Below are 26,256 nucleotides of genomic sequence, written 5' to 3'. Positions count from 1 at the left end.
TGATAACATTTCATTGGTCATTTGGAAAATATTGGTCCACTGACTTACGCAGATTGTCCCGAATGTTGACACATTTCATTAAACAAGATCAAAAAGCCATATTTACTAATATTACTACCTACAAATCTTACCAGAAAAATGTTGAACTATTTGGAAGCTGTCAACCTCACAGTGGTGGTTAGAAGTTTCCAAAATTGAGATTTTTGCTTGAAATTCCAAAATTTATCGTTGACAACAAATACTGTCAGTTGTTTTACTTGAAGTGATAAGCTCACTGTTCATTGTTGAGAAAATGTCACATTCCCAGGTCTGAATAACAATCAACTGATGGTTCAGGTAAAATACCATTCCGTGAAAAGAGCTGCTAGTTCAGTTTGCAGCTTAAACATTCATGCAAGTACTTTTTCTCAAGACAACCATCATATTTTCATATGCAGAAGTGCTTTATGCATACTTCCCATTTTATCACATGATATATTAAAAAGACATATATTCAAGTGTTGAGATTTTATAAAATTATTAGTTTTCTACTGCTTCCTCTAGGATGGTAAAGGAAACTGGATTTTTTTCCTGTGCAGCTGTAGAGATTACTACAACTGCTAGCACAGGTTAGTGCAAATGGCTAGATTTGTGCTAAGGCACCAGGAATTTTGCCCACCATTGCTTTTGCCCTAATGGTTACAAATGTTAGCACAATGAAAAAGACAAACATCTTGATATTATTATGAAAATAGTTTTGCCCTTGGAGTCCCCTTGCAAGGGTCTGGAGGACCCCTAGGAGTCCACAGACTATATTGGAGTACAACTGATCTGACAAACTATTAACTTTCACAGTGGGAATTGCAGGTCTTGGGAGATCAACGGAGAAGATAGTTTGGTAGGGCCTTGTACTCACTCTCCAACCACACCGCCTAGGTGATTGCTTCTCCCACGAGCACTGGGTCAGCACGTGCAAGTGTTATTTACTCACATTCTTCTTTTTTTTAAAGGTTTTATTTTTCCTTTTTCTCCCCAAAGCCCCCCAGTACCTAGTTGTATATGTTTTAGTTGTTGGTCCTTCTACTTGTGGTACGTGGGACGCCACCTCAGCGTGGCGTGATGAGCAGTGCCATGTCCGAGCCCAGGATTCGAACCGGCGAAACCCTGGGCCGCCGAAGCGGAGTGCGTGAACTTAACCACTCTGCCACGGGGCCGGCCCCCTAGTCTCATTCTTTAGCTCAGTGGAAGTGTCATTTTTGCTCTACTGACAGTAGAGTCTGCTGTCTCCAGAGCTTTCCTTTTTGGCTTACTTATCTCTTGTCTGTTTACCTTCTAGAGGGGAAGAGATACAAGATAAGGAAGTCATCGTCCAGGAGCTGGAGGTAGGAAGCAGACATCGTCTGGGAAAGTTATTCTTTAAGCAGAGGATGTATCCATATTCAGGTTTTAATTATTTCCTCCAAACTGAGTCACAACCTCCACTTGATTACTCGGCTTCTCCCTGCCGCATTTCCTCTGCAAAGAAACTACTGTTTTTCCAGGGAAATTAAAGCCTGTATCCTTTCTCAGTTCTCTTACTTGAAGTGTCAGCACCTTTGAGGCTGAGAGTTATTTTGTTTCCACCAGAGTTGCCAGCCATGAGCAGCTCTCTTTTGTGTCAGCTGGCATAGAGAAAGCTTCCGGAGGACTGCTGCCTTCCAAGGCTCTGGGAAACCCTGCCGCCTTCCAGGGCTCTGGGAAACCTCACCATCCCAACCGCTGCCTGGTACTTGACGTTCAGGAAACTCAACTGTAAATACACAGACAAGGCTGCTGTGTCTGCATTCTAATTGGAAACATTTGCAGTTGCTTTAGTCCCACTTCATTTTCAACCCTTTTCTACCCACCTCCTCTAGCTTTCGGTCCTCCGACAAGAAGACTGAGCAGGTGGACAGCTTTGTAAATTGGTGAAAGCATTGGGCAAGGAGTTAGAATTCTGGGGGCTAGCCCTGGATTCCAGTCCTGGCTGAGCCATTAATTTGCTATGTGACCCTAGGCAAATCATTTATCTCTCTGGGTCTTAATTGCGTCGTTTGTAAAATGAGAATTTTAAACTAGTTGATTCTCTTCTAACTTTACAACTCGGTGATTTATGACTATTGTGATTTATGAAGATATATGCTGCCATATTTCAAAGAATTCAAATACAATTAAAATACATAAACCCAAACTATGAAACCAAAAATTTGAGTCATAGCCTGAAAGGTACCTGTGGCTCTTTAGGTAAGTGTTAAAAGATACATTAGGATCTTGCAGGACCTTGGAGACATCAGAAATAACAATTATTTTAATATAGGACCATGACAATTTTCTGCTTATTTTAATTATGAGTAGAGCAGAATTTGTTTCACTTTGTATCAGTTAATTTGGGCAGAGAAAAGCTCAAGGCACCATAGTAAAGTGCAGAGAGCATAGACTTTAGAGGCAGTCAGACCTAGATTTGAATTCTGGTTCTGCCTTCACAGTGCGACTTTGGGCAACTTGCCTACCTTCTCTGAGTCTGTTTCCTTACCTGTCATTGAGGTTGATAAATAAGACCTGTTTTCAAGATTGTGGTAAGGATTAGAAATAGATGTGTTCAACGCCTGGCGCACAGTAGCTCAATGAATGATAGCTAGAGAGCATTTGTATACATTTATAATCATATTAAAGTTTTCAAAGCACTTTTTATACCTTGTCTTTCTCCTACTCTCATTATTTTTGAGGCAGATGTTATCATCCTCTTTCATTCATCTAGAAAACACGTACTGATAGGCAGTATAGCTGAATGGTTACGAGGGTGAACTCTGGAACCCCACTGCCTGGGTTCATATCTTGGCTCCACTATTACTAACTGTGTAATCTTGAATAAGTTTTTTTACTTCTTTTTGTCTCAGTTTCCTCATCTGTAAAATGGGGATAATAGAAGTGTCTATCTCATAGGGTTTTTTGTTGTTAGTGCCATTGAGTGGATTCCGACTCCTAGTGACCCTGTGTACAGCCAGGTGAACCCTGCCCGGTCTTTTTGTGCCATCCTCTTACCTTCAGGCGCTGTATCAGACGATGCTCTGCTGCTGTTCCCTGGGTTTTCATGGCCGGTTTTCTCAGAAGTGGGTGGCCAGGTCTGTCTTCCTAGTCTGTCTTAGTCCAGAAACTCCTCTGAAACCTGTCCACTATGGGTGACCCTGCTGGAATTTGAAATACTGGCAGCATAGCTTTCAGCATCACAGCAACACGCAGCCATGACAATATGGCAGTCGACAGACTGGTAGTGTGGTTCTCTGACTGGGAAACAAACCTGGGTTGCGGTTGTGAGAGCGCTGAATCTTACCACTAGACCACCAGGGCTGGCTCATAGGGGTTTTGTAAGTATTAAATTAATGTGTATAAAACCAGTAACACTAGCTATAGTGGTTACTCAATAAATATTAGCTATTAAAATTACGAGCTAGATACTGTGCTAGTACAGGGAATACAAAGATAAGTAAGACACAGTTGCTGCCTTCTGTGAGCCTAAATATGAGGAAAATAAGGCTTAGAGAGAGAAAAATGACAAAGCTAAGGCTGAATTCAGGGTTTTTCCCCCCATAGAGATCTAGTAGTCTTTTTATGATCCCAAATTGTTTCATTACTGTATACTAATAGGCATAGGTTAATTAGAGACTAATCAAGATTTTAATAGTAGAATAAAAGATTTGACTTATGCAAAAGCAAAATAACTATTTGTCAATAAGTACCAGTGCTATTCATTATTCAGTATATGTTATTGAGGACCTGTTATGCGTCCTCTCTGGTGGACACTATCGAAGGGATGCTAAAATAAATCAGGTATATATTCTACCTCAAGGAGATTTCTCAGTAAGGAGAATAAAACGTGTGCATGGAATGTAGTAAAGACCCGAGGCTAACTGCTGTGAAGTTTGAGACTAACAGTTCATTACAACTTGGGGAATCAGGGAAAACCTTCTGGAGGAGACGGCTTTTGAACTGTACCTTACAGGATAGGTAGGATTTGGACATATGCTGATGGGTGGAAAGGGCATTTCAGGCAGAGGGAGCAGGCTGTGCGAGAGCATAGAAATGGAGAAACAGAAGTCATTTCAGGGAACAGCAAATAGTTCAGCTTTACTAGTATGTAGGGTATGTGAAAAGCAGTGACAAGTATAAATGGAAAGGTAGGCTGAGACTAGACAGTATTAAAGTCACTTCAAATATTTTTTCCAGGATTCTATTCGTGTGGTCTTAGGAAACTTGGACAATTTGCAGCCATTTGCTACAGAACACTTCGTTGTATTTCCTTGTATCCTTTCATTTCCAAATGGAAATGAGCTACAGCTCACATCGTAGATTCAAATGGAAGCAGCAAACCCATAGGCAGTTTGGAGGGTAGGTCAGGAAAAGAAGAAAGGGTCTTATGCCTAAAATAGTCCTTGGGGATTTGTACTGACTTCTTTCCTCACTCCTTAGCACCTTTTCCCAGATAAAAGCAGATGGGAGAGAGTGGCCCACCTGAAATTCAAACATGGGGAAATCGTCTTGGTCCCCTATCCATTTGTTTTCACTCTGTATGTGGAGATGAAATGGATTCATGAAGACTTGTCGCCTGGTAAGTAGAATGATGGAAGTTTGGATGTGGAAAAGAAAAAGGGGAAGATTGAATGTTTAAGAGTTAGCAATGCAAGCTGAGTATGGCAAGATGGTCCGCCAGCCTGGGCCCCCACACTGAACAGTGCAGAGGTCAGGAGCAAGCGCCAAGCCAGACTGCCTGGTTCAAATCCTGGTGACTTCGCCGCTTAATAGCTGTGTGACCTTAGATTAATTCCTGCTTAATCTTTCTGTGCCTCCTTTGTGAAATGGTGGAAAGTAATAATAGTACCTATCTCACTCAGTTGTTAAAAGGCTTAAATTTATAAGTATTGGTAGATGGAAAGCACAAAGTCTGACACTGAATAATCACACAATGAAAGAGACCTGTTATAGAAATACTTCCTTCCTCTTAGAGTATTCAATGACTTTCACCTTAGTCGTGTCTTAAGCGCATCCCTCAATCTCCCAATTTTTAATATCTGAGGACCATCACTATTTTTACTCAGAGGGACAAGTAGACACCTGCCAGTTTAATTTTTAAAAGGGTGCAAAGGCCTTGCGTCAAAATATCTCCCCAATTCACTTGTCACACATGCCGGAAGTTCCACTTTTTTTCTTTTGTAGTAGGGTCCTCCCTCTTTTTTTCTTTTCTCTTTTTTTTTTGAGGAAGATTAGCCCTGAGTTAAGATCTGCTGCCAGTCCTCCTCTTTTTGCTGAAGAAGACTGGCCCTGAACTAACATCTGTGCCCATCTTCCTCTATTTTATGTGGGATGCCTGCCACAGCATGGCTTGACAAGTGGTATGTAGGTCCACACCTAGGATGTGAACCAGCGAACCTTGGGCCGCTGAAGCAGAATGCATGAACTTAACCGCTGTGCCACCGAGCCAGCCCTGAGGGATCCTCCCCTTTTAAGTGGCATATCTTTAGACTACAGTGCAAATCAAACCCTTTTCCGATTGTAGATGACAATAGTTCTAAAATAGGGGAGGAAGAGAGTTTGAAGACACTGTATTTCTAGGAAAAGTGGTACCAGGCAGAAGGGAGAAGGGCATACACAGGTTGAGGCCCAGTTCTGAGAAGTAGATGGTAGCCAGAAAGCCAGGTGAAACAGCCTTGGTCCATAATGACATTCAAATTTCCTATTGTAGGGAAACCAGTAAACGACTGTCCTCTTGGGTTGGTAAGTTTGCCTTTTCTGTACAAAATGAAAATTGCCTTTATTGCCTCTTGTTGTCCAAAAAGTCCTTTTCTCATCTCTTCCTCTTACTTTGCCCCTTGGTTGCTGCCCAGGGCCAGTCAGAATTGTCTACTTGAGACCGTCGTTTTCCCCTTGGCTAGATTTCTGAGCCTATCTCTAACAGAATGGTCTAGCCGTACCTGCAAAGCTGGTGTTAAAAGTGACCTTTGGCAATTTACAGATGAGTTTAAGGGGAGTTGTGCTCACTGTGCCCTCATGAACTGTGAGCAACTCTGGAAGAGGGGGAGCCACAGGAATCTGGTTCTTTCTGCAGGTCCTTCCTGAGAGGACAGCAGCAGGAGCCATGCTGAGGAAACGAAAACGCGGGCAAGTGCCCAGCTCCCCCGGCAGGCCAGGACTGGACAGGTCAGTGGTGTTGGGAGAGAGCCTAAATCCTGCATCCCAGTTGGCTTTGCCAGCTCTTGCTGCTGGTTGATCTCGTCCTTGGGCAAGTCATTTTCTCTCTCGGGGCTTTATTGGTACCTGCCTCGTCCAGTGGGTGGACTAAGGGAAGGAAGCAAGTTGGTATTTGCCATGTAACCTGAACACAGTCCCCTCCTCAGCAAGGCAGGATTCTTCTGCTCATCAAGGTGAAGGCTGAGAGGCAATGTGATCAGATCTATACAATTGAATCCAACCCTTATTCAGTGAGTACTTACTGTGGTCGTACTACCAGAAAACACAGTCAGAAGGCACAAGACTCAAGTCCCAGAATATTATACAAGAATCTAGAGAAACCCTCAAGAGCTTGAGAACAAATAAAACAGAATTCTATTTTACCTAGTGTGCAGTAAGCTTTTGGAACTCTACCTTAAGGGGTAGTCCAGGCTAAAATGTAAATGTCTGCGAGAGTGTATGTATCAATTATTGAGTGAGCTGCTGCAATATTAGGGGAGTGTTGAGCACATCCCTAACATTTTGAAGTTGCTATTGTGGAGGCTACTTATTTTCTTCTTTTGATTCTCTGTCAGAGACAGAATGAGTCAGTAAGACAACTCAGTGATTCTCGTTAGCACCCAGAGAGGGCTGCTGGAATAATCCAGGGTGTGGTTTGCTCCCAGCCCAACGTGCTTTCAGCCCAGGTTCACAGACAGCAGCTGCTCTTTTCCTGGGACTGTGTGGGTCCTGAGACATCCAGGAGCGGCGAGGGTAGACCACGGGGGAGCTGACCCCTGCACTTTCTGATTGCACGTGTCAGGGAAGAGGCAGGAAACGCCTTTCCTAACCAGGTGGAATGTGAGGGTACTTGGAGCTGTGAAGCTTGGCTTGGTTCCATTTGACTGAATTTTCCATGGAGACGAGGCCTCACATCTTTCCTTCCTCTGGGTCGTGATACGTAGTGAAGAATTTCAAAATCTGATACCTGCTGTAAGTCGCATTCTCCCTTTCTCAGCCCCTAGATTCCTAAATGTCTCAAATTGGGATTCTACCGTGAACTAAAGCAGCACCCAAAGAGAATTTGGCTACAGACTTATTCTGCATGCCAGGAGTGGTATAAAAATAGCCAACCTGCTGAAATATTCATTTGGGCCATGTTTGCTTGAATGTGGTGATGTTGCTGCTGCCAGTAACATTTCCTGGGATTTTTTTCCTCCTACCACAGGGCCAAGATGGGGACTTCCAGCCAAGACTCCAGCAAAAAGAAGCCCCCTATGGAAACCAGAAGGGTAAGCACCAAAATAGAGGCTTCGAGGCTCTTGGCTGTTCCTGCTCTGTTACAAGTCAGGATTCCTGTTACCAGCACATCTTGGTCCTAAGTACAGACTGAATTGACTGAACTCATTCTCAGGTTTCACTGTCTGCAGAACAGCATTCACCCATTCCACCTTTGCCACAACTGTCCCCAAAGTGCCTGTGTAATACACACATCAATGAATTCTCTTGTTAAAAGGTCTTCTCTTCTCAGCTTAAAAAGTTACTTCTTTTTTTTTTTTTTTTTGAGCTAACAGCTGCTGCCAATCCTCCTCTTTTTGCTGAGGAAGACTGGCCCTGAGCTCACATCCGTGCCCATCTTCCTCTACTTTATATGTGGGACGCCTGCCACAGCATGGCTTGCCAAGCGGTGCCACGTCCGCACCCAGGATCCGAACCAGCGAACCCCGGGCCGCCGAAGGCGAACGTGTGAACTTAACCACTGCGCCACTGGGCCGGCCCTAGAATTTTCTCTTTAGAAACCGTTTTGCTTTCATGTGCTCTGGGGTCTGAGTCTGGGAACATCTGGTTTTTACAGACGAGCTAGGCCTGTATCAGTACAGGACGCTGGTGAGAGAAAACTTCATTTAGAGCAGCGATGGGCTGGCCCCAATAGTGTTTGATTTCATCTGTGAAGTCTCTTCTCCATATAGATATTCATATATCTGCTACTCATCCATTTCGAGGCTTCTTTTCCACAGTAGTGTCTAAAATAGTGCCCTTTTTCCCCTCCCCTCTTGAAATAGCTGTTATCTGTGCCTTTTTCCTACTTCTCTTCTATTTCTCCAAAGTAGCTCTGACCTTAAGTATTCAGATGCTCACAACTCACCTCCCTCACCTTCCCAGGACCCATAACATGAACAGGTATCAAGCCAACATTTACGTCTGCGTTCATTCAACGAACTTTCATTGAGTGTCTACCATGTGCCAAGTGCTGGCGATATCATGCTGTCCTCTGAAAACGCCAACAGTGTAAAGCTAGGCAGTGTAAAATTGCTGATGGATGTGCTGTGTGCAGAATAAAGGAAGCGCAGGGTACAAAGGAGAACCTTGCCCAGATCAGGTGGATGTGAGGGAGGGTTCCCAGGGTAGCTCAGAGAACTCAAGCCAGGAGGAAAGAGGGCAGTGCTTTTGGTGACTGCAAAGTGCCAGTGCTCCGGGAGCTTAGAGCACAGGGCTGGGAAGTGTTACTGGAGAGGTCAGCACAGGCTGGATCACGAAAGGCCTTAAGGCAACGTCCAAGATGACAGGAATTCCCTCAAACATTTTTAAGTAGACAAGTGAAGTGATTTTCATTTCTAAATGATTATTCTGTCTCCTGGTCACAGGCATTGTGTTAGGTGCTGGGGGCACCCAAACGTGTAAAGCCTGGTTTCTTTCCAGGAGCTTACTGTTTCTCTGGGAGGAGAGTGAATCCTCAGGGACTCACACCTCTGCCTCTGTGGGCAAGGGCAGGGTCTAGGGCCCTGTTGTGCCATTGCCAGCTGGCCCACAGAGTGATTTTAGGCAGTTGGTTGCCCTCTTCTATACTCCCATCCTTCAGAGAGGCAAGAAGAAGAAATGAGAAAGTACAAGAGGAGTGCGTGGAGCTCTGGAGAACAAAGACGCTTTATACAACCGAGATAATTACTATTAAAGGAACATTTCCCTCACTCTCTACCCTTCGTACCTTCCTATTCTTAGTCTGACACATCATCTCCCTTAAGAACAGTACCCACAGTTTCTTACTCAACATAATTACCTTTCCAACCTGATACTGGGTTTAGAAAAAACTCTGAGCAAAAAAAAACTAAAAAGAACATGTTTATTGATTTTGACTCAAAGCCCAAAGACGGTCTCCATTGTAGACCCTGTTCCCGGAGAGAGGATTTCTCCTAAATTGAAATGATCACAGTGACTCTCAGTATAGCTCACTTGAGCTGGAAGAATTGAATTTGCTCCTATGGTCCAATGCTTAATATTTCCTCTCCCCTTTGGGGAAGGTTAGGGTGCAGGATCACAGTAAGTGTGGATTGTGCACGTCTGAACACATTGGGAGCCTGTGCGGGGAAAGCTCAGAAGAGTACAGCACGTATCTGAATAAGGTCTCTGTTTCATAAGAGGTGTTTGGAGAGAATGAGAAGGAAGGGCAGACCCATTCCTTTTGTTACTTCAGGTCCCAGACCTAGAGATCCAGACTTTGGAAGATAAAAAATGGGAGAGAACAGACGAATGGTCCAGAAGTGAAACAGACTGCCATGCGCATAGCTTTTTTTTTCCGCCTCTGCTTGAACTGCACTTCTATGCAGATCCGGCCCTGAACGTACAGAGGACAACCTTGCATCAGGTTTTCAGGGTATTATGTCCCCTAGATGGACATCAGTCTTATTTCAGGCTGTAATGTTTTTCCTGACCTCTGACATTTGCCTGAGAAGACCTCTCTCAAGATTTCAAGAGAGCACAAAGCTAGACTGTCTTGTGAGTGGAGTCTCCGTGGTTCAGAGGTAGGCTTTACTTCTGCCCTAGGGTCTTTGCCCTTCTGGTCCCCACTACCGACCCTAATAGATACATTCAATGCAGCAGGATTTAAGCCCCAAACCATAGTTTCATTAAAGTTGTAAGAATCATTCTCTCAAGCTAGAAATCAGAACTGGGCCCTCTAAATTCCATCTCCATCCTGTCCAGAAGAGGTGAGAGATGGTCTTCCTCCCCAGAGTTCCCTTTCACATTTACAGGAATATCACTTAGGTAGCTACCTAGATAGTCTGGCATTTGAGGGCTTGTGGAGAAGCTTATCTCAGAAATATCAGCTTATGCTTAGGATGGGGCTACGTCCTAACTTTCTTAGCGGCTTGCCATGCCTCTGCCTCCCAGACCCACCTTGACAGTCTGCAGCCCCTTGCTATGGAATTCTTCACCAGCAAAATGGCTCAAGGAACTCTCCAGCACTGCTGGGTAGTCAGGCCTTTGGGTTCTGCCTAGGGGAGAGCAGTGTCCACGTGGCAGAGATTTCCAAAGAAAATATATGAACCATGTTTCTGACTATCAGGTTGTCCACTGGCAATGTTGTGGGCTTGGAACCTGGTTGTAGGACGTCCCCTTCAAAGTACAAAGGAAATTCTATAAAGGGGCAGCACAGGGAGAAATAACAAGATTGCGTTGTGTGCTGGCTGCTTATGCCATAGTTATTTGTCCACTGCCCCAGCTCTAGCCATGCTGATCATATTGACTCATTAATGGCACTGTGCCTTTGTACATCAAGTCCCTGTCTGGAATGCCCTGCTCTCTGACCATCTCCTCGCCCCTGTTATGACGAAACCCCACTCATCCAGCAAGGCCGCCTTCAAATAGCACTTCGCCTTTGAAGTCTTCCTTGACTGACTGCCACCCACTCTATTTACGTCCTCCTCAGCAACCACTTGTGGGGTAGTCTTATCACACTGTCTTATAATACTTAGTTTACCACTAGGTTATACATTTCTCCGAGGTAAAGTTAAGGTTCTCCTGATTTCTGAAAGCTCAATATTCTGTCCTTACTAATAGTTGGCACTCAGTAACATGAAATGGTAAATTAAACCTAGCTTGTTTTGTTCTCAGCTCTTAAATCTTATGATTTTAGAGGAGGCAGTGATTAGGAAGCTGGAATGGAAAAAGGACAGTCCTGTAGAAGGAAATATAGACTCTGCCTGGGCGGTCAGAAGCCAGGCCCTAGCACTGATATGAAATCAGTTCACCAGGAAATAGCATTCAGACCACCAAGCCGTGTAGGAGTAAAGTTTAAAACTTTTCTTGGGAAATGGTGCACCTACAACACGAATGACAAACATTAATGTACAACTGAAATCACACAAGATTGTAACCTATCATTAACTCAATAAAAATAAATAAATAAATAAATAAAAATTTAAAAAAATTTAAAAAAAAAACTTTTCTTGGTCCTCTTTTTATCAGAACAGGGAAAGAAAAACCCAGCAGGAATGGCAGGAGACTCCAGCGTTTGATATCACCAATGTCCAGGACCAGGGTAGGTTCTGGGAAGTTCATATTTATTCTCCTTTAATGATTGTCCTGTCGCCTTTAGTTCTCTATGAGCAGAGAAGCACAGAGCTCTGAGTCTGCGCATGCTCAGCAGGTGAGGCGCCCTGCTCCCATGGAAGTGCCTGTTGGCCATCCTCTGGTCTGGGGGCCTGCCCTCGAGTAACAGAAGCCCCCTGGCCCCCAAGAGGAGTGAAGGGAGGCGATGCACGTCCTTCCTATGCTGCTGATAGTGAAACAGATGCTTCCACTGCTTCAGAACATTTTCCTGTGGGGTGATAAGTTTTACAGAAAAGTCGGGAGGGATGTGTTTCACTTTTCTGTCTTGCTGGAGAACGATCTCTGGGAAGCCGTCTTCCTTCTTCCCTTCTGGGCGTTAGTGTTAGTATTGAAGGCGCAGTCAATGCTCGGCAGGGCTGGAAATGCGTGTCAAGGTTGCCCTTCCAACGTGCTGATCTTTCACCCAGAGTGAGGGTACAGCGTGGACTGCAGTTGTCGCAGATGCAGGGCTGTGAGCATGTGCGTTCTTCAGCAAGCTGTCATTCCATGTGAAGACACACCAGCCGTGGTGGGCGGCTGGGACTTGAGCAGTATAAAAATCTCAGGGGCCTCACTTTGAAAATACTCCAAGGACAGAATAGCATCTTACTGAGCCGAGATGAAATTGGGAAGGTCAGAACAAACAGATCACCTGGCTTCAAACAAATCCTGGGGTGAGGCTGCCCTTGGCTCAGGCCAGGGGTCCTGCCTCCTGCTCACATGAAAGTAGCCCACGGACTAACACCTCTTCCCTGCCTGAGTGTTCTCCTTGCAGATTCTAAGCGTGGAGATAGCGTAGCAGGGCAGATTGTCCCACCAGTGCCGCAGAACAATCCACCTCCACCTGAAGGACCCACAGAGCTGGGAACCAGTGGCTTCTTTGGGTTTCTAAGGTAGGACAGACTTCTCTCCTGCCAGCAAACTGAGACTCGGAGAGATCTAGCTCCAGAGTGTGCCTCGCTGAGTCTCTCAGGGACTCTAGAATAGAGAATAAAGCAGAACACTGCATAATCTCTCTTTGTCCAGGACAGATGATGGGGATGAGATTGCGCACAAGGGCCCCACTGTGAGTTTAGTGAAGACTGTGTCTTGTTCGTTTTCGCAGCGCCCAGCCCACCCCGAGGTTCCCAGCGTCGGGCCTGGCTCCATAAGTGCTGCTCAGACAGAGGCTTGTCTTATTGTACTTGGGTCATTCAGATGATTTGTTACCAAAATGCTTCCATTCTCCCCTCTGAATCTAGGCTGTCTTCAGAGTGCTTTTGGCAGAGGACAGTCAACAAATCTCTTTATCTGTCTAGAGCTCAGCCGTCCCGTTGCAATTCTCCTTCTCCATTCCTCCTCTTGAGTGTGATCTAATTTGGGTACCTTCTCCAGCACTGTTCCAGACTTGAGTTTCCACTCAGTGGTTCCCCAGAGCCAAAGTGCCCTAGCTAATGGAGCCTTAATGGGACTGGGAGAGGGGAAGGGACGTCTAGAGTCTCAGCCTGCTCTGCTCTCCTTCCTGCAGCTCGCTCTTCCCGTTTCGGTACTTCTTCAGGAAGAGCAGCCAGTGAGCCTTCCATATGCAGCCGTGGGAGGAGTGCGTCTCGCAGGGGCTCCTCTCACTCCCTCCTCTGCTTCTGACATTCCAGTCCTGGGGAATGAGGGCCCCACATTCCCTGAGTCTTCTTCCGGGTTTGTCCTGTCCTTTTCCCCTTTACAGTGGAATGTTTTTTTCAACTTAAAACACTAAGAAAAGAACGGAACTTTCTAAAATGCTCTAGTCTGAGAATTGTACTGCTCTGAGGGCCAGTTTAGGCCTTTTGTCTTCAGCACTTAGGATCCTAAAGACAATAAATTATTTATGAAGAGTTATTGACTGAGTTTAGTGGAGTACAGAGAGTGAGGGAGAGCAAACTCTTCCTCAAGACCAGGGCAGCAACGCCCGAAACCTCCCCTGGGTCTACCTGGTCGTTGTTGACAGGATGCTTTGGAGGGTGGCGTCTGTACCTGACCTCAAACCCTAAACTCCTCTGCCAGGGGTTAGGGAATGGGGTCTTGTAGGACTTACTGTCCTGAGCCCTGCTGATCCTCAGGGAATCTCTCCCCAGCCCACCCAGTTTGGCCCCCAAGTGCAGCCTCTCAGTAGATAAATGCTTCCCACCCACCCCTCTGACTTTTGACAGCAGTGCAGATTAGCTTATCAGACTCACTGGCAGTCTGTCCAGGGTAAGGTCCCTGGAGACCAGGGCACCTGAGCGCCGTCTTCATGCAACCGGAGGGCTGACCTGGGACAGACGGATTAGACGGGCTGTGCAGCCACAGAGGACCACACTCACAGACGGGAGTTAGGGAAACTCATTTTAGCTCAGAACAAAGAAATCACTTTTTAACTGTTAGAGATGTCCAGTATTAGAATGGGCCACCTTGTGAGGTTATGAGCCCTTGTCACCCTAGTCTTTAAACAAAGCTGATTATCTGTCAGATACTGGAAGGTTCCTGTGATGAGTGGAAGAGCTGGGACGGGACTGCTGAGGTCCTTGGAATCCCCTTATTTCACTGCCTTTACCTTGGGTGGGGAGAAGAGAAGAGGTGGGCTGCTGCCGTGGAAGGGCCCAGGACCTGAGGGGAGGGGGGCCCAAGGGGACGCTGTCACATGTGAGGACTGGGACAAGTTGCATGTACAGCCTTTGCCCTCCTGTCCCAAACATGGCCTGTTTACAAAGCTGCTGAGAGGGAACTCCCCGATCTGGAGATCTGAGTCCATTCTGACTCTGACTAGTTTACAGTGAAGCCTTGGCAAAGTCGCTTTTGTCTCTGCTTCCTATTTTCTCATCTAGAAAATGAAGGGGTAGGATTCGATGAGCTCCCAACTGCCTTCCAGATCTGGCAGTCTGTGTGGCTGGCTCTGCCTTTCTGAGCGGGTCAGCAAGGCAGTGGCCCTGTGGGGTGGGGGCCAAATTACCACAGACTTCCTTCGTATCTCCACCCTGCCCCAGCCCCTGCGGCTACTGCTGACTAGGGGTCTTTTTCCAGCTGGCCATGTTCTTGCCCCAAGTGTAATTTAGCACCATGTACGGAGAGCAGGAGATTTGGGTTCCAAATCAGCCCTGACATTAACTAGCTGTGTGACGTTTAGTAACTTTCCTTCTCTCAGCCTTAGTTGCCTCACCTGTAAAAAGCCAGAGCCACAGCTAAACTAAACAATGCTCTTTGCTGGGGTTGACAGCTTCAGGCTCTTCCAGGAATCAGGTCCCTGTTATTCCAGGGACTAGGGGGAGCCCCACTCTGTAGCTGACCCCAGGATGAGAAGTCATCCACTTGACAGTGAAAGTGAAGCTTGAAGTGGACTTAGGACCCCCATCACCCCCTGGCTCTGCCACCAAGCGCATCTCCGGAAACTGCCCTGGTGTCATTTCCCTCGTCCATAAGAATCTCCTCCCCGACCCGTTTCCTCTGCAGTGGATAAAAGAGACAGGCAGAGTTGACTTTAGTAGTTTTAAGGGTGGGGTGGCAAGGCCCTGGACAGGGGAGTGGCCTGCCCGAGGTCACGCAGCAAAGAAGAGAACCCATGTGGCCACCACTCAGCCCAGTCTCCAGCCCTCTCTCCCCAACTGCAGTCTAGCCGCTCACCCCACCAGCTCCTGGACTTTTCTCCACACCTCACTTCCCCTAGCCCTGGCCCTTGGGCAGCTTTTGGACACAAGGGAAGCAGAAAGCAGCAGAGGCGGCTCTCTGAGGACCACACCTCAGAGAAGAGCTAGATCTCCCAGGTGGGACTGCTCGAGGCCTCTGCAGGGAGGCAGGCCTGAAAGCCGATCTCCAAGAGGGCGTGGCTCCAGGATGCTGGCAAATAAAAATCCGGAGAGCCCGCACCGTCTGGAGACCAGCAGTAGGCGCGAGGACCCACTCAGCAAGCCATCACTCGGTTCCTGGGCCTTGGAAGTGGTAAGGCCCCTGAGGCAAGGGGAGCCCTGGGAGGGCCTCGGCACTGTGGATGAGGGTCCTGCAGGCCAAGAAGGGGCAGCTGGAGGGAGACGGAGGTTAGTGCTCCAGATGGTGGGAGAAATTCCGGGGGAGAATCAGTGCAGTGGGCTGACACACAAGTCACATCCAGAGACAGCTGCTCACACTCAGACCCATCCAGAGAGACACTCACAGGCAGACACACACACACACCCAAAGGCAGACACAGGGAAAAGACAGCTCCACTCACAGAACTCAGAAAGACCAACCTAGCCAGGCTCATTCACCTGGAGGCATTCGGTGTTTAAAGAACTCGCCCTCCCACCTGCACACCCATCTAGAGACGTCTGTCTGCCCGCTGTGTTTCAGATGCCCATGGCGTCCCCCCAAACCCTGCTCCTCTGGCTGCTGGTCCTGGCAGTCACTGAAGGCCAGGGTCGGCAGGTGGCCATCCCAGGCTGCCACTTGCACCGTGAGTAACCCTGGGAGCAGAGAGCTGGGTGGGTGCAGTTAGCTGATGGACTAGACCGAGGGGCAGGTAGCACCCTCCATGTGGTTCGGGCAACAGAGCTGGGCGAGCCTTCGCAGAGGCACTGTCTACCACTCGCCTGTCTCCTTCTAGCCTTCAACGTGACGGTGCGAAGTGACCGCCAAGGCACCTGCCAGGGCTCCCATGTGGCACAGGCTTGTGTGGGCCACTGCGAGTCCAGTGCGTTTCCTTCCCGCTACTCCGTGCTGGTGGCCAGTGGCTACCGACACAACATCACCTCCGTCTCCCAGTGCTGCACCATCAGCAGCCTGAGCAAGGTGAGGGGCCAGCCCAGTGGGGGTTCCTTGGGGTTTGGGGGAGACAGACACCTAAGATGGCCCAGAGAAGGGGGCTGGAACATGGACCCTGATCTCCCACAGGTGAAGGTGCAGCTGCAGTGTGGGGGGAACCGGAGGGAAGAGCTGGAGATCTTCACGGCCAGGGCCTGCCAGTGTGACATGTGTCGCCTCTCGCGCTACTAGCCCATCCTTTCCCCCCTCCATTCCCTTGGTCAGAGGGTTTGAGTTGGAGTATATCCTGTCTATCCCAAGCCTTACTGTGGACAACAGCTCCAACCTTCTTAAGATTCTGTGACTGTCACCTCCTGAGAAGAGGGGAGTTCCTGCCTCCGCCTGGCCTCCTAAGCAGCCTTTCATCATTTCCCTTCCCTCTCTGTCCCTAGCCCTAAATAAAGCAAGCAGTGCTCGAGTTTCTTTCTTTATTAAGTCTGCCCCCAGCCAGGGGAAGGGGGACAGACCACAGTAACTGTGACCCCCCCTTGCCCCGGGACATGGGGAATCTCTTCTGCCTGTGCCCTCACCCCTCCCCCTGCCCAATAAATAAAAAGGGAACAAGGAAGGACAGGGTGAGGGAGGGGAGGGAAGGAGGATGCCCCAGGCCCGGGACAGTGTCTGTGTTGGAGGTGAGTGGGAGAGAATAAATAGACCATGGATCCCATGGTGGGGTGAGGAAGGACCTCGCGCTGGCACGAGGCAGGGCAGGCAAGGGGCTGAGTCCCCTTGCCTTAGGCTGGGAGTAGGGGGCGGGAACCTGCCTACAGTCTGGAGCCCAGCTTGGCGGGGCAGGGGCAGACCCCCGACGGCAGCTTCCTGGTCAACCTTGCCCTGGTCAAGTCCTGCCACGAGGGCCTGAGAGTTCTGTTGCCAGGACCACCATCTCTTCTCCTCTCCCCCCAGTGAAAGCTGCCCATGCTGGGCCAGGCAGGGAGCCCTCCGAGCCCCTCTGGCAAGGCCAGGGGTAGGTGTGGGTCTCTCTGGGCCCCTGGGCAGGAGAGGGGCTGGAGGGACTGATAGCTCTGGGTGTAGCTCCTCCCCTGCTGGGGGATCTCTAGCTCTGACCCCCACTGGCGGCCACCTGAGGTGTAAGCCGCTGGAGGGGGGCTTCTTTGGCCCCCTGGGTCCCCTGTAACCGGCGTAGCCGAAGCTCCTCCAGGCCTTGCCACAGCTCCTGACGCTCACGGGCCTTCTGCTGCTCCCTGGGGAGAGAGGGTGAGGCAGCTCCCCTACCCGGGACCCCACCTGCAGTGCTGCCTCCCTCTGCACCACCCCACCTGCAAAGGGACTCTGCGGGAGCCTTCCTCTTGGAGGAGAGCACTGAGCAGAGGCTGGCCCCAGCCTGCGGTCATGGAGCAGATGCGTTAGCCTGCCTCTCTGGCTGAAGGCTAGGAAGCTCCATCCTGGAAGAAGCCCTTGGGAGGAGGATTGGGGCTGCGTGGGGAGTCGGGCACGGACGGCCCAGCACTTGGCAGGAACACAGGGAGAGGCCTTAAACGTCTGACCACGTGGGTGTAGGGTCATCCTCTTGGTTCCCTCCAGCCATGAGGAGCTGGTTCCTTCCTGCTTCTCTCCCCTCTCCCTCTGTGCCCAGCCCCTCAACACTCACTGCTGCTTCTCCAGCTTGTAGGAGGCTGTGAGCTCATCAAACAGCTTCCCGTTCATCTCCATGAAGGTCTTGAGCACATTGTAGATCAGAGATACGATGGTCCTTGGCAGGGTCAGGGGAGCGGGTGAGGAGACGAGAGCAACTTCAGTTTGACCTCCCTCTCCAGCACTCTGTCCATCCCCGCTCCCAAACACAGCACGCGGCCCTGGACACCACCAGCACTGCCCTCTTCCTGCCCCCTTCACTGCCCCTTGGCCATCTTCACATGCCTTCCCTGATCCTCTGGGCAACCCCAGGCCTGGACGGGCGGCCCTGGACCCGGCTTCCGTGGGTTAGGCCAAGGCCTGGGCACTCACTGATTCCAGTGCTCCTTGGAGACCTGATAGAGGGTCCCAAACACAGCAGGCAGCACAGTGTGGCAGTTGTCCTCAATGAGGCTCAGGATGTACTCATTGTTCCAGAAATACAGAGCCCGCTCTGCAACCTGGGACAGCAGGATGGCAGAGAGCGCCTGGCAGTGGCTTCCCTGCTGTGCAAGGCCTGGTGTCCACGCCCACCCCAAAACCCAGGGCGCCCTGCCCCCACACACCCATCCTCAGGGCTCATCTGACCCCACAGAGGAAGCAGTGGAGCGAGGAGAAAAGAGCACTGGCTTTAGGGTCCAATGCTCAGGGTTGAATCCTAGCTCCGCGACACACTGGCCATATGACCCTGGGCGAGGCATTTAACCTTTCAGCCTCAGTTTCCTCATCTGCAAAATGAGGCTAATAGTAGCTGCCTCTCCAGGGCTGTTGTAAGAATAAACGAGATGTTTAATAAACTCAAGTAGCACAGTCGAGGTGAGGCAGAACTGACTTCCACTGGGTTATGGCTCACAAGAATGGGAGAAAGTCTGCGCCCACATGCAGGAAAACAGCAATTACAAGCCAGTCTGAGGATGTGGGGAAGCCTGGCTGGGCCCTGAAGGGCACTAATGAAACTGAAGGCCACTAGGAAAAGGGGAGAAGTGAGAACAACCCATTCTGAAGCACATTTCAGTTTTCCAAATATGTTTACACTCCAATCTCTTCAGCCTTCATCACCACCTGTGAAGAGCTCACTGTTGGCCCACTTCTCAGATGAGGAAACTTAAGCAGACTCAGAGTGACGCAGTGATTTGCCCAAGGCGCCTCAGCCAGTGGGAGGCAGCTCTGAGGCTTGACCTCGGTCTCCTGACCCTAAGTCCATCATGACCCCATTGTCAGACCCAGGAGGGTCTGGAGGAGAAACTGAGGGCAGAGGGAGCTATGTTAGGTCAACTGCCCGACCCTCCTAGTCCATACCCCAGCTCCCACCCTCATCCGTCCCCGCCCCATACCTGGAAATGGGGGCTAGACACACAGCGAGCCACCTGCTTGAAGAGGGGCTCCTGGATCTTCACAAACTGGGAGGGCTCAATGACATCAAGAATCTCTTCCATCTCCCCCAGAAACATCACCTGGCGGGTAGGACACAGCGGGCAGCAGTTCCCATCCGCCCTGACACAGCTGCCTGCCTCCAGAAGCTGAGCCCTGCCACCCTCCCTCTGGTGGACGTCAAAGCCCTTCTTCATACCTCCTTCTGGGTGCAGGTTTTTGGCCAGTATTTGAGCAGCCCCCGGATCACCTGTGGGAGTTGAGGCAGGAAGGAGTCAGACCTGCAGGGCTGGGGGCCTGCCCTCCCCCCAGAGGTACTCACGTGCTCTGTCAAGGTGGCGTCCTTCTCCAGGAACTGCACCACACAGTACGCCAGCTGCAGGGGGCGAGAAAGAGGACTGGGGTCAGGAAGGGACCAGGGCATGCTGCCAGATGTTTGCTTACTTACTGCATCTACTCTCTCACTCACTAAACATTTACTGATCACCTAGGGTGCACCAGGCACCATGCTCAGTGTGCGGGGACACAATGATGACCTCACATGGGAAGCATGCAGCAAACTAGGCCTTATAAGTGTTATGAAAGGTTCCATAATCAAAATCTGTATCACAATCTAAGGGAATATGGAAGCAGGAGAGTTTAGTCCTGCCCAGGGCAGGTCAAGAGGGAAGGGGCTGCGGAGGCATCACAGAGCTGATGTCTGAGATCAGCTTTAAAGGGTCATAGGAATTCTCTAAGGAAGACAGAACAGAATTAGTAAAGAAAAAGAAGGTGAGAGAGGATCCCATGAGTTCGTGACTTAGTGTGGCTGGACCCAGTGTCAGTCTGACCTGGCTGGCTGCCCTGACTCCACCTGCGCTTACCTGGGCGTGAAAGACAGACAGCGACTTGACAGAGTGCAGGGGAATCAGGACCCGAACCAGGAACTGCTTGTGCTCGGTCTTCAGGGGCAGCGCAAAGCCATTGATGATGCTGAGGAGGAGGCAGAAGAGAAGAGGAGGGCTCAGATGACTGGGCCTCAGTCCTTCCTCCCAGAACCCTGATGCTCCAGCTGAGGCCCAGGGAGAGTCACCTTCCTAAGATCTCCAGCAGCTCAGCCACGCCATTGAAGTGCTCGAGCTCATAGATGAACCTGCAAGAGGAAGAGAGGATGCAGAAGGGCTCAGAGCAATTGGAGCAGGCCCAGCCCCGCTGTCAGCCATCCTGCCTGCCCACCCCCACCCTGCATGCTAATCCAACTCTCTCCCAACCCAGAGGCTATGCTCTTCTCAGTACCCCAAACCAGGCCCCACTGAGACCCATGCCCACCTTCGAATTGTCCCTCTCAGCCCAGCCACTGGCGCTACCCCACGTCCCGGCTCAAACCTCTATTCTGAGAAGCATTCCAACTCATCTCTTCCTCCCCCAGACCCTAACCCTCATTACCTGGTCCCCACCCAGTTAGCAGGCACCTAGCCTGCATCCTTCACTCTTCATGCCAGTCAACCAAAAGAATGACAAACGCTTAGAGCATCTACTCTGTGCTATGTACATCTCAAAATTATCTCAAGAGGTAGGGCTTATTAGATCCATCATACAGATGAGGAAATCGAGGCTCAGTAGTTCAGTGAAACTTGCCGCTAAGTTAACAAGTGGGGGATCGAATGAACTCCAGCCTCCTGGAGGACAGGGATCACGTCTTGCCTGTTTTGTAGGTAATAATGATAAGAGCTAACGTTTCAGAGTCCCAGCCTACGTCCACAACTATACTGAGTGCTTTCGAGGCATCGCCTCGTTTCATCTCCATGACTGTCCCTAGGTTAGCATAGCTATCATTCCCATTTTAGAGATGAGCTAGGAGACAGTTTAAAGAATTTGCCCAAGTTCAACCAAATATTCGAACCAAACTCAAACACAAGCCGTCTAACTCCAGAGCCAGTCTCAACTGCGAGGCCACGTGTGCCCCTGATGCCCACTGGGCACTGGTGCTCAACGCACATTTGCAGAAAGAATCTCTTTCTTTAGGTCCTTATGGCCCAGCAGGCACAATAAGGGTCAAAAGATTTAGATTCTAGGCCGCCCGGACTGACCTAGGCCCTGCAAACCACTTCATCTCTCTCAGCCTCTATTTCCTCATCTGTAAAATGGAAATAAATACCCTTTCTCTGCTGACCTCCCAGGCTTCATAGAATCACTATTATGTAATATGTTGCTGAGAGAGAACTCAGTAAACCAGAGTTCCACAGGGCCCCCAGCCCAGGAGCCTTTGCCTCAGCCCTCTCCCCACGGCTCTCCCCCTCCCTCCACAGGTCTCAACTGGGCAGGCAGCAGGCACCCACCGGAGGAAGATGTGGCTGCACTGTTTGCGGATGTACGCCCGGAGCCCCAGGAACTTGCCATAGACCCGGTGCAGGATGGTCTTGAGGTACTCACGCTCCCGGGGGTCCTCGCTATCAAATAGCTCCAGGAGCTGTGGGACCCGGGGTCGGGGGTCAGGCAAGAGGACGAGCCCGCGTTGCTTCTGTCCTATCCCCATGCCCCTCAGAGAGCCTGCCCCTGCCCCATGGCACCACCCAGCCTGGGCTCCCCACTTCACCATCAGGACAAACTTTTGATCCACGTATCTCTTGGCCACGGAGGGCTGGAAGTCTGGGCTCTCCAAGAAACGCAGGAAAAACTCATATACCAGCTGGGGGAGGGGACAGACGAAAAGGTGAGTTCAGGAACAGCCTCCCCCACTCCCCCTGCCCGCATGGCCCTCATCCAACATTCCAGGACCTAAGGAAACCCTTGGACCTCTTCTGAAACTCAGATCCTACCTTCCCCGCCCTCATACCTGCAGATGTGGCCACGAAGGCTCAAGGTTGGGCTCGTCCTCTTCAGGGTCAAATTCAGGGTTCTCACTGGGCGGCAGGGTCCGGAAGATATTCACTGAGATCTGAGGGGCAGAGCCAGCGTTCTTTGAGGAAGAGCCCCTGAAGGCAGAAGCCGGGGGTCCCTCACCTAACCGGCTCAGCTCCTGCCCCAGCAAGCAATTCATTCCTTGCCAATCATTACCCGACGCCTAGTTCCTGGAAGCCCTGGGCCGGGGCTGGGGACCCAGGGGTGAACGAGACACATCCCTGCCCTCTATTGGGTGCAGGCCAGCAGGGTACACAAGACAGAAAGCAGTAAGGTCTACGGACAGCCTAGGCAGCAAAAGGGAGATTTCTAGCTTGGGCATTGAGAGAGGCTTCATGGAGGAGGCAGCACGTGGGCCAGGCCATGGCAATAAAGGATATGGGGGGAGTGCACGCCAGGCCTCGGGAGAGCATGAGCAAAGCGCGGGCTGGGACAGGCCCAGGAGGCACTGAGTGACCTATGCTGGCCCGTGCTGGGCAGCAGGGGGTCTGGCGGGGAGGGGGAAAGGAAGATGCGGGCCCTGAGGCCAAGCTGAAGAGTGGGGGTTTTATTCTCCACACAGGGGCCTGCGGGCAGGTCAGTAGGGTTCCTGTGCCCCCGAAGCCCTCCCCCGAGGCTGGGTGCCAAGTGCTCACCATGCGGATGATGTCTGGGTAGACAGGCTCAATGAGGACCCCCCGGGTGCTCCCCACACACTCCACCAGCTCGTTGAGTGCCGCCCGCTTCACCTCCTTCCCCTTCAGGTCAGCTACACAGTCCAAGAAGTCAAACATCACCCCACACTGGGCCAGCTTCCGGCTCAGCAGATCATGCAGCTCAGAGGCCGGCACATCTGGGGAGGAGGCGGGGGACTGAGCCTGGGTCCCAGCTGCCACAGCTCTGGGCAGGGGCGGTCCCTCCTAATCCCTGGAGCAGCCTCCCCTGCGCCCCCCTCCCCTACCCCATGCTCTGGTGCCATCCCCACTCCTTGCAGGGGGCAAAGAGCTCCTGCCCCATCCTCCATTCCTGCAGGGTAAGGGAGCTTCATCTCTGCTCCTAACCCAGGCTCAGAGAGCATCATGGCCTGACTTTAAAGGAAAGCAACAGACCCTGGATGCCTGGGCTCTCCACAGGTGCCCGGAACAGCCCTGCCTCCCTCTCTTAGGTGGCACTCCGTTCTAAGAGCCAGAAGTGGGGAGAAGGGTCAGGGCTGAAGATCTCTAGGGTGCCCTCTGGCTCAGCCAGTCAGGCCTTGTGGTCCAGAGGTGGGGGGACTACACAGTGATGGCAGGGAGCCATGCTGAACACCTGCTCCAGAAAGCAGGGCTGCTAGTAGCCTCCTGGAACCCAGGCTGTGGGCCCCACCCTTGGCCCTGGTCTGCCCCCCAGGGTGGCGCCACCTCCAGATGCCCCACCTCCAAGGATGACAGGCCAGTCAGGCCATGCGTCAGCAGAGAGGGCTAGAGAGCTGGGGTGTGGGGGTCAGCTCCGACGGTGGAGTCCCTCTCGTGGTAGGGGCCATCCAAACTGCCTCTGATCACAGCTGCCAGCTGCTTCTCCCTACCCCCTGCAGCCTCACTGGCCACTCTGGGACTCAGGTACCCTGACAGCCAGCAGCCAGGCTCACCTTTGAGCAGGGGCAGTGGAGTGAGCTCTTGCTGGTTGCTCTGATAGCGGAACTGAGAGGAGCTATGGGAGCGCCGGGGCCGGGCCCTGCGGAGGGAACGGCGGGAGAAGCCGTCCACCTTGTCGGGTGGGGGCACAGGCGACAGGCCCGGGGAAGAGGGGCTGGTGGGGGTGCTCGCAGGGGGCAGCTTTGTCTCCATGGCGGCCAGGCGGTGGGTCGAGCCTTTAGAGCCCCTGGGGTTCCCTCTGGGCCTGGAGGATGCTGAGTGAGGCTGGGCTGACTAACTTGGGCCCATCATGGGGGGAGAGGGGGGCACAACCACAGTCCTGGCCCCCCCCCCAGGGCCTTTGGCAACTGCCCAGGCCTGGGGGGCAGGCAGGGTAGAGGGGAGGATGCCTCAGGCCTCTGGTCCTTCCTGGGGTCCCGAAGAGTCCAGTTAGGGTTCCCACCTGGGCTCTTTTGAAAACGACGTCAGGGCAGAGAGGTCGGCAAGAAAGAGACAGAGAGAGCCTGTCAGTTCTTTCAGGAAAGACAGTGTGTGGGGCTGCAACTGAGTGCCCAAGTCTTCTTTTCCCTCCTACCTTTGCCTAGACCCTAAATCGCGGTGCAGCCCCCTCCAACAGGGGACATGTGCCTCCCTTCTCCCCCCCCCCCCCCACCGAAAGGTCCCAGGCTCCAAAACAACCCCTCTGGGAATAAGGCCTATCCCCCAAGCCAGACCCTACCTAGAAGGGGGCCCTGTCCCTCATCCCTGGCCCCCAGCAGAATGTGGCCCTATTCCTGCTCCACTAATCTGGCCCACCAGGGACTTCCCCCCCAAATGGGGGCCCTATCCCCATGCCACCCGCCTCCTAGAACCCAGTACCCTCCCCCACCTCAGCTCCTCCTTCCTCGCCCCCCCCCCCCCAATCTCATCCGCTCCCCGGTGCGGGGACACTCACTTCTCGGAAGCCCAGACTTTGGTCCCCGACCCCCAGGGGCTGCTGGTGGGGAGGGGGGCAGCTAGCTGTTCAGGGCTCCTTCGCAGCTGTTCCGCTCGGGGCGCTGGCACTGGGCGGCGGCGCTCCTGGGTTCTCTCTCGGGCTCCGGAGGAGCCGGAGCATGCCCCCAACTCAGGCCCCAGTCGAGCGCGGGCACCCGGCGGGCTCTGGGCTGGCGGGCAGAACGCGGACCTCTCCTCCAGTCGTGGGACCCGACCCAGCGCGGCGCGGCGCCGCGGGAGCCCCAGCTCTGTGCGCACCGGCACCCGCCGCCCAGCTGCTCAGGATGACATCAAGTCACCTCCCCCGCCGGGCCCGCACCTCCCCGCGGGCTGGGGGGGGGGGCGGGGGCTGCGTCAGGAAGTTCCTGGGGCCGCTGGGAGATGTAGTCCTCCTCCGCACCACTTAAAGAGGGCCGCCAAACCAAAGGGGTAACCCCTGAGGGCGCCCGGGGACAAGGCTGAAGCAGAGTGGGATGGGGTCCAGGCGGGGCTGGGCTCCTGGGTTCTAGAAGGGAGACTGCATAGAGAGAGAGGCGGACTCAGGAGTCTGCACCAGGAAGCTGGGTGACGCCAGGACACTGGCATGAAAGAGGCCCAATCCTACGCCAGGTTCAAATATTTGGCCTGCACCATCTGTGCCCCAGGCATTCCAACCCCATGGGAAGCCCACCCTCAGCCCAGAATGGCTGGACACTTCCGAACCCCCTTGGAAACCCGCACTGGACTGGTTAATGGTCTGCGGTGAGCCAGTGCTTGCTGGGAGGGGTGTGGCACACCCAAGGCTGCTGGGAAATGTAGTCCGTCCTCAAGCCTGCAGTCCCCCTCCCATCCTTTGCTGTTATGGTGACATCATGGTCTGGGGTTTAAAGGGCCAGCCTTGGAGGGGGGAAGCATCAGGGCAGGAGGTGCTCCCTGACGTTGCCATCCCACCCCAGGCAAGCTGGCCTCCCTGGATGGACTTCCCAGCCCCTCTGGGCCTAAGATGTGCTAGTGGGATTTCTTGTTCAAAGCCCGCTGCAGGGATGGCGGGATTCCAGGAGTTTAGTATTCCAGCCAAAAGTTCCCGGCATGCAGGCCTGGACCCCTTCCTAGGGCCCTGCCCGCCAGCACCCTTTATTCCCCTGATCTCCAGCCCCTACGCCACACTGCAAAGTCTCCACTCTGAAGCATTGCCTGGATGAACAGCGGTCCCTGTGAGCAGCAGGAGTGGGCAAGGAGACCTGAAAATGAGGCCAGGGAGGGGGCTGGGGGCTGGGGCCCTCTTCAGAGTTTTCCCCACCTGCCTTGGGCCTTGGTGACCGCTCAGTGCCCCATGGAACCCTCTAGCCATCTTCCCTGCTGCAGATGGAGACTGGGTGCCCAAGAGGTGCCCGCTGCTGGAGCAACAGAAAGCCAAGGCGTCAGTCTAGCCAGGCCAGGATCCAGGACTGTACCGCTGCAGAGCTGGCCA

General features: G+C 51.8%; 3 protein-coding genes and 1 non-coding gene across 18 annotated transcripts in view; 2 read left to right on the top strand and 2 right to left on the bottom strand.

Moving 5' to 3' along the window:
- The window catches only part of MAJIN (membrane anchored junction protein), a 29,703-nt gene extending 12,953 nt beyond the window's left edge, over positions 1-16,750 (top strand). For 3 of the 13 annotated variants that reach the window (XM_070230175.1, XM_070230180.1, XM_070230176.1), the window contains 8 exons: positions 1,316-1,361; positions 4,465-4,603; positions 5,735-5,766; positions 6,098-6,189; positions 7,427-7,490; positions 11,446-11,518; positions 12,344-12,461; positions 13,076-13,422. In XM_070230175.1, coding sequence (XP_070086276.1) covers positions 1,316-1,361; positions 4,465-4,603; positions 5,735-5,766; positions 6,098-6,189; positions 7,427-7,490; positions 11,446-11,518; positions 12,344-12,461; positions 13,076-13,121 — 610 coding nt within the window. In that variant the 3' untranslated portion in view covers positions 13,122-13,422. Of the gene's footprint in view, positions 1-1,315; positions 1,362-4,221; positions 4,298-4,464; positions 4,604-5,734; positions 5,767-6,097; positions 6,190-7,426; positions 7,491-7,765; positions 11,421-11,445; positions 11,519-12,343; positions 12,462-13,075; positions 13,423-15,223; positions 15,591-15,882; positions 15,986-16,135; positions 16,321-16,422 lie in introns of those variants that run through there. The other 10 variants (XM_023654390.2, XM_070230173.1, XR_011424098.1 and 7 more) reach the window with 9 other exon arrangements.
- GPHA2 (glycoprotein hormone subunit alpha 2) lies at positions 15,362-16,750 on the top strand. Its single transcript, XM_023654394.2, has 4 exons — positions 15,362-15,495; positions 15,883-15,985; positions 16,136-16,320; positions 16,423-16,750. Exons 1-4 carry the CDS (start codon positions 15,391-15,393, stop codon positions 16,522-16,524), a joined length of 495 nt encoding a protein of 164 aa, XP_023510162.1. The 5' UTR covers positions 15,362-15,390; the 3' UTR covers positions 16,525-16,750.
- On the bottom strand, positions 16,747-25,575 carry PPP2R5B (protein phosphatase 2 regulatory subunit B'beta). 3 transcript variants are annotated; one of them, XM_023654387.2, is made up of 14 exons: positions 24,766-25,575; positions 23,825-24,280; positions 22,854-23,050; positions 22,154-22,255; positions 21,914-22,006; positions 21,657-21,787; positions 20,411-20,470; positions 20,202-20,310; positions 19,661-19,714; positions 19,538-19,588; positions 19,302-19,421; positions 18,301-18,428; positions 17,945-18,046; positions 16,747-17,537 (listed from the first exon to the last, which is right to left on the bottom strand). In XM_023654387.2, the coding sequence occupies exons 2-14, from the start codon at positions 24,021-24,023 to the stop codon at positions 17,390-17,392; spliced, it is 1,494 nt and encodes a 497-aa protein (XP_023510155.1). In that variant the 5' UTR covers positions 24,024-24,280; positions 24,766-25,575; the 3' UTR covers positions 16,747-17,389. The 3 variants fall into 3 exon arrangements, with proteins under 3 accessions (XP_023510155.1, XP_070086272.1, XP_070086273.1); XM_070230171.1 differs by having other exon boundaries at positions 22,854-22,966; positions 24,766-25,112; XM_070230172.1 differs by lacking the exon at positions 23,825-24,280 and having other exon boundaries at positions 24,766-25,121.
- On the bottom strand, positions 23,240-23,342 carry MIR9112 (microRNA mir-9112). The gene has a single exon (NR_128141.1). It is a non-coding gene; the product is annotated as a microRNA mir-9112 (primary transcript).
- Positions 25,576-26,256: the final 681 nt, after the last annotated feature.

The sequence above is a fragment of the Equus caballus genome, chromosome 12 (genome assembly GCF_041296265.1).
Source record: "Equus caballus isolate H_3958 breed thoroughbred chromosome 12, TB-T2T, whole genome shotgun sequence".
Taxonomy (NCBI): Eukaryota; Metazoa; Chordata; class Mammalia; order Perissodactyla; family Equidae; genus Equus; species Equus caballus.
The sequence above is the reverse complement of the archived record's forward strand: the minus strand, read 5'-3'. Positions and strand labels throughout refer to the sequence as shown.

Bases quoted from the DNA above. Each gene is read 5' to 3' on its own strand.
- PPP2R5B (XM_023654387.2), bottom strand. From the start codon at position 24,023: ATGGAGACAAAGCTGCCCCCTGCGAGCACCCCCACCAGCCCCTCTTCC. The intron at 19,589-19,660 runs GTGAGTACCTCT...CAACTCCCACAG, and splicing joins ACGCCACCTTGACAGAGCAC to GTGATCCGGGGGCTGCTCAA. The intron at 18,429-19,301 runs GTATGGGGCGGG...CTGCTGTCCCAG, and splicing joins TGTCTAGCCCCCATTTCCAG to GTTGCAGAGCGGGCTCTGTA.
- GPHA2 (XM_023654394.2), top strand. From the start codon at position 15,391: ATGCTGGCAAATAAAAATCCGGAGAGCCCGCACCGTCTGGAGACCAGC. The intron at 15,496-15,882 runs GTAAGGCCCCTG...GCTGTGTTTCAG, and splicing joins GTTCCTGGGCCTTGGAAGTG to ATGCCCATGGCGTCCCCCCA. The intron at 16,321-16,422 runs GTGAGGGGCCAG...GATCTCCCACAG, and splicing joins CCATCAGCAGCCTGAGCAAG to GTGAAGGTGCAGCTGCAGTG.